Genomic DNA, 6000 nt, shown 5'->3' on the forward strand with positions numbered 1-6000 from the left:
TCAACCCCCTCCCCCAAACTCCAGGGACAGGTGCATCCTCCCCCCCCGGGGAACAGGTACTCCCCCCCCCCCCGGAACAGGTACACCCCCTCCCCCCCCCGGGAACAGGTACACCCCCCCCCCATGGAACAGGTACACTCCTCCCTCCCTCCCCCCCCCCCCCGGAACAGGTACACTCCTCTCTCCCCCCCCCCCCCGGAACAGGTACACTCCTCTCTCCCCCACCCCCCCCCCCCCCCGGGGACGGGGACACCCCCCCGGGGACGGGGACACCCCCCTCGGGGACGGGGACACCCCCCTCGGGGACGGGGACACCCCGACGGGGACGCCCCCCCCTCCCCCCCGGGAACAGGTACACTCCTTCCCCCCCCCCCCCCCCGGAACAGGTACACTCCTCCCCTCCCCCCCCCCCCCACGGGAACAGGTACACTCCTACCCCCCCCCCCCCCCGGAACAGGTACACTCCTACCCCCCCCCCTCCCCCGGGAACAGGTACACTCCTACCCCCCCCCCCGCCCCCGGGAACAGGTACACTCCTACACCCCCCCCCCGCCTTCGGGGACGGGTACACCCCCCCCCCCCCCCGCCTTCGGGGACGGGTACCCCCCCCCCCCCCCGCCTTCGGGGACGGGTACCACCCCCCCCCCCCCCGCCTTCGGGGACGGGTACCACCCCCCCCCCCCCCGCCTTCGGGGACGGGTACCACCCCCCCCCCCGCCTTCGGGACGGGTACACCCCCCCCGCCTTCGGGGACGGGTACACCCCCCCCCCCGCCTTCAGGGACGGGTACACCCCCCCCCCGCCTTCGGGGACGGGTACACCCCCCCCCCCCGCCGTCGGGGATGGGTACAACCCCCCCCCCCCCGCCTTCGGGACGGGTACACTCCCCCCCCGCCTTCGGGGACGGGTACACCCCCCCCCCCGCCTTCGGGGACGGGTACAAACCCCCCCCCCGCCTTCGGGGACGGGTACACCCCCCCCCCCGGCCTTCGGGGACGGGTACACCCCCCCCCTCCGCCTTCGGGGACGGGTACACCCCCCCCCCGCCTTCGGGGACGGGTATACACCCCCCCCCCCGCCTTCGGGGACGGGTACACCCCCCCCCGCCTTCGGGGACGGGTACACCCCCCCCCCGCCTTCCCGCCTTCGGGACGGGTACACCCCCCCCGCCTTCGGGACGGGTACACCCCCCCCCCCCCCCGCCTTCGGGGACGGGTACACCCCCCCCCCGCCTTCGGGGACGGGTACACCCCCCCCCCGCCTTCGGGGACGGGTACACCCCCCCCCCCCCGCCTTCGGGGACGGGTACACCCCCCCCCGCCTTCGGGGACGGGTACACCCCCCCCCCCCCGCCTTCGGGGACGGGTACACACCCCGCCCCCCCTCGGGGACAGGTACACCCCCTCGGGGACAGAGGTACACCCCCTCGGGGACAGAGGTACACCCCCTCGGGGACAGAGGTACACCCCCTCGGGGACAGAGGTACACCCCCTCGGGGACAGAGGTACACCCCCTCGGGGACAGAGGTACACCCCCTCGGGGACAGAGGTACACCCCCTCGGGGACAGAGGTACACCCCCTCGGGGACAGAGGTACACCCCCTCGGGGACAGAGGTACACCCCCTCGGGGACAGGTGTACCCCCCCCCCCCCGGGGGACAGGTACACACCCCCCCCCCCGGGACAGGTACACACACCCCCCCCCCCCCGGGGACAGGTACCACCCCCCCCCCGGGGACAGGTACCCCCCCCCCCCCGGGACAGGTACACACACACCCCCCCCCCCCGGGGACAGGTACACACCCCCCCCCCCCGGGGACAGGTACACACACCCCCCCCCCGGGGACAGGTACACACCCCCCCCCCCGGGGACAGGTACACACCCCCCCCCCCCCGGGGACAGGTACACACACCCCCCCCCCGGGGACAGGTACACACCCCCCCCCCTCCCCGGGGACAGGTACACACCCCCCCCCCCTCCCCGGGGACAGGTACACACCCCCCCCCTCCCCGGGGACAGGTACACACCCCCCCCCCCGGGGACAGGTACACACCCCCCCCCCCGGGGACAGGTACACACCCCCCCCCCCGGGGACAGGTACACACACCCCCCCCGGGGGACAGGTACACACCCCCCCCCCCCGGGGACAGGTACACACCCCCCCCCCCGGGGACAGGTACACACCCCCCCCCCCGGGGACAGGTACACACCCCCCCCCCCGGGACAGGTACACACCCCCCCCCCTCCCCGGGGACAGGTACACACCCCCCCCCCTCCCCGGGGACAGGTACACACCCCCCCCCCCTCCCCGGGGACAGGTACACACCCCCCCCCCTCCCCGGGGACAGGTACACACCCCCCCCCCTCCCCGGGGACAGGTACACACCCCCCCCCCCTCCCGGGGACAGGTACACACCCCCCCCCTCCCCGGGGACAGGTACACACCCCCCCCCGGGGACAGGTACACACCCCCCCCCGGGGACAGGTACACACCCCCCCCCCCCGGGGACAGGTACACACACCCCCCCCCCCCGGGGACAGGTACACCCCCCCCCCCTCCCCGTGGACAGGTACACACCCCCCCCCCTCCCCGGGGACAGGTACACACCCCCCCCCTCCCCGGGGACAGGTACACACCCCCCCCCCCCTCCCCGGGGACAGTACACACCCCCCCCCCCCCCCGGGACAGGTACACACACACCCCCCCCCCCCCCCGGGGACAGGTACACACACACCCCCCCCCCCCCGGGGACAGGTACACACACACCCCCCCCCCCCCCCGGGTACAGGTACACACACACCCCCCCCCCCCGGGGACAGGTACACACACCCCCCCCCCCCCCCCCGGGGACAGGTACACCCCCCCCCCCCCCCGGGGACAGGGTACACACACACCCCCCCCCCGGGGACAGGTACACACACCCCCCCGGGTGACAGGTACACCCCCCCCCCCCCGGGGACAGGTACCCCCCCCCCCCCGGGGACAGGTACCCCCCCCCCCCCCCGGGGACAGGTACCACCCCCCCCCCGGGGACAGGTACCACCCCCCCCCCGGGACAGGTACACACACCCCCCCCCCCCCCGGGGACAGGTACACACCCCCCCCCCGGGGACAGGTACACCACCCCCCCCCGGGGACAGGTACACACACCCCCCCCGGGACAGGTACACACACCCCCCCCGGGGACAGGTACACACCCCCCCCCCCCCGGGGACAGGTACACACCCCCCCCCCCCGGGGACAGGTACACACCCCCCCCCCCCCGGGGACAGGTACACACCCCCCCCCCCCCCCCGGGGACAGGTACACACCCCCCCCCCCCCCCGGGGACAGGTACACACCCCCCCCCCTCCCGGGACAGGTACACACCCCCCCCCCCCCCCGGGGACAGGTACACACCCCCCCCCCCCCTCCCCGGGGACAGGTACACACCCCCCCCCTCCCCGGGGACAGGTACACACCCCCCCCCCCTCCCCGGGGACAGGTACACACCCCCCCCCCCCGGGGACAGGTACACACACCCCCCCCCCCCCAGGGACAGGTACACACACCCCCCCCCCCCCCCCCCGGGGACAGGTACACCCCCCCCCCCCCGGGGACAGGTACACACCCCCCCCCCCCCTCCCCGGGGACAGGTACACACCCCCCCCCCTCCCCGGGGACAGGTACACACCCCCCCCCCCCCCCCTCCCCGGGGACAGGTACACACCCCCCCCCCCCCCCACGGGGACAGGTACACCCCCCCCCCACGGGGACAGGTACACACCCCGCCCCCCCGCCGCGGGGGATCATCCACCCACCTGGTTGATTTTACCCAGCATCAAATCCTTGGCATAAGCCAGACTCCGGCCGTCAGTGCTGAAGCAGCGGGCGGGGAGCAGCCTCGCGGCGGCGCATTGCTCCGGGAAGCGCTTCCCCAAGGCTGCGAGCAGACGGCAAGCGGACACACGGATCCAGGCGGCTCCGCTCATCTTCCCACCGAGGCTGCGGCCGGCTGCTCGGCCCTCACCTTTCACCCAGTGCCCTCCGAGCCGTCGCACTCTGATAACGTCACAAACGCTGGGACGATCCCACTGACTGCCGGCAGAGGGCAGGCCTGGCCACCTTCCAAAAGGGAACGTGTCTGAAGCCCACAAAAAGGCATTGGGTTTGGCTCAGTGTTAGAAAAGAGCCACCCAGCATTAGTATCCCCTTGTTTTGGACGGGCTCAACCAATGGAGCCATTAACAAAACATATAAAATGAGTATCATCACCCATGTCAGTGCCCACCGGCGGTGGAAGGTCTAAAGTGTGCCCAGTTGAGCCATAGTGCTTCCTCTGCATGGACACCAGAAGACAGAAAAGATCACAGAAGAAAGGCAAGAAGCCAGGTCAACCATCTCTGGGTTATATCTAAACTTGCAAATCGATTTTCATGTGCCAGGCTTTTAATAGTGTAGCGAAGATGTCTCTTTAAAAGCATTGGCTCCAGCCTTGCCTCCCCCAAAGCCTAAATTTTTAATTTGTGCCAAATGCCTTCATGGCCTCATCCCTCCCCGTCCCACGATCTCCAGCCAAACAGCGCTCCGAGAAATTAATGCTCCTCCAATTATAAGAATCTATGCAGCATTTTCTTCCCTGCACCATTGGTGGACATGCAGAGCAATCCCAAATGGAGGCTCCAGGCTCCCTCCCAGTCTCCTCCTCACGGGGGGAGACATCACTGAGGGAGAGACTTCTTTAACAGTAGCTGGCCATGTCACAAACCATAAAAGGTTGGAGGGATGGCTGGATGGAGGGAGGGCTGGCTGGATGGAAGGAGGGACAGTTGGAGGGAGGGATGGGAATTTGTGTAAATGTAAACCACGGCATCTCTCCGAAACTTCCAGTCATTCCATTGGGGATGGAAGCCCTAGATCTCATTGATAGGTGAGTGGGAAATAATGAAACATTGGATTAAAACAAAAACACAGAGGGTGTGATGGAAAAACAAATCCAAACTGCAAAATAGGAGTTCCAAAATAACAATTAGAAAAGATAATTGAAGCTTTGAGAACATAAGTGAATTGATGTATAAAAAAGAACTTGCAGAGCACTGGTGAGTAAAGATTTATGTTTGCAATTTCTTTTTTTTTAAAAGAACATAATAAATTGAAGCTGGAGTAAGCCATTAAGCTCTTTAAGTTTGCTCTGCCATTCAATGTGACTGACCTGCTACAACTCTGCTTTACCACAATATATCAATGTTCCTTGCTTCTTTCAGTATCCAAATATCTATCAATCTCTGACTTAGTTATTCTCAACAACTGAGCAAACACATCTCTCTGGGGGCTGAGATCCAAAGATTCACAACCCTCGGGAATGAAGAAATATTCTCTTTATTTTGGTCCTAAATGGTTGACCTCTTATTCTGAACCTGTGATCCTTAGTTTGGGATTTCCCCCCCCCCCAAAATTATATTTTATTTACAAAATTTATTTTAAAAAGTAAATTACACGACCAAAGTTGGCATTACATAAAGTGCAAGCCACATTAGTTTCCTGAAATATTGCTATGTTACCCTCACTATATTTACAATCACAAGCAATATTTATAAGATTCGTTACATGTCAAACATACAGCCAGAGGGATTTTACCCAGAGTCCAGCCCCTTGAAGTACTATAGTGGAAGGCCTTAGATTGTGGCCTATTCCCATTTTGCCAGCTGCCCTAAGCTTTAGTGAGTCCCCCAGAATGTAGTTCTGGAACTTGGAATAGAACCATAGGAAGGATACAGCAGAGAAGAGGGCCATTCGACCCATCTTGTTCATGCTGACCCAAAGCTACCTTAGGGTTCTTTCTAATCCCATCTTCCTGCACACGGCCCATAGCCCTGCAGTTTACAGCACTTAAGGTGTAATCCAGGCACCTCTTAAAAAAGAGTTTAGGGTCTCTGCCTCCACCACCAACTCAGGCAACAAATTCCACACACCCATTTCCCTCTGTTTTTCCTCATGGCCCCTCTCATACTTCTGCCATT

At 65.5% G+C, this 6000-nt stretch overlaps 1 protein-coding gene across 1 annotated transcript in view; it reads right to left on the reverse strand.

Annotated features, from left to right (window-relative positions):
- acad9 (acyl-CoA dehydrogenase family, member 9) overlaps positions 1-4034 on the reverse strand; it is a 67015-nt gene extending 62981 nt beyond the window's left edge. Inside the window, exon 1 of the mRNA XM_038812708.1 lies at positions 3802-4034. Within this exon, the coding sequence (XP_038668636.1) occupies positions 3802-3972 (171 nt within the window). The 5' untranslated portion in view covers positions 3973-4034. The remainder of the gene's footprint in view (positions 1-3801) is intronic.
- Between the last annotated feature and the right edge of the window lie 1966 nt (positions 4035-6000).

The sequence above is a fragment of the Scyliorhinus canicula genome, chromosome 11 (genome assembly GCF_902713615.1).
Source record: "Scyliorhinus canicula chromosome 11, sScyCan1.1, whole genome shotgun sequence".
NCBI classification, from domain to species: domain Eukaryota; kingdom Metazoa; phylum Chordata; class Chondrichthyes; order Carcharhiniformes; family Scyliorhinidae; genus Scyliorhinus; species Scyliorhinus canicula.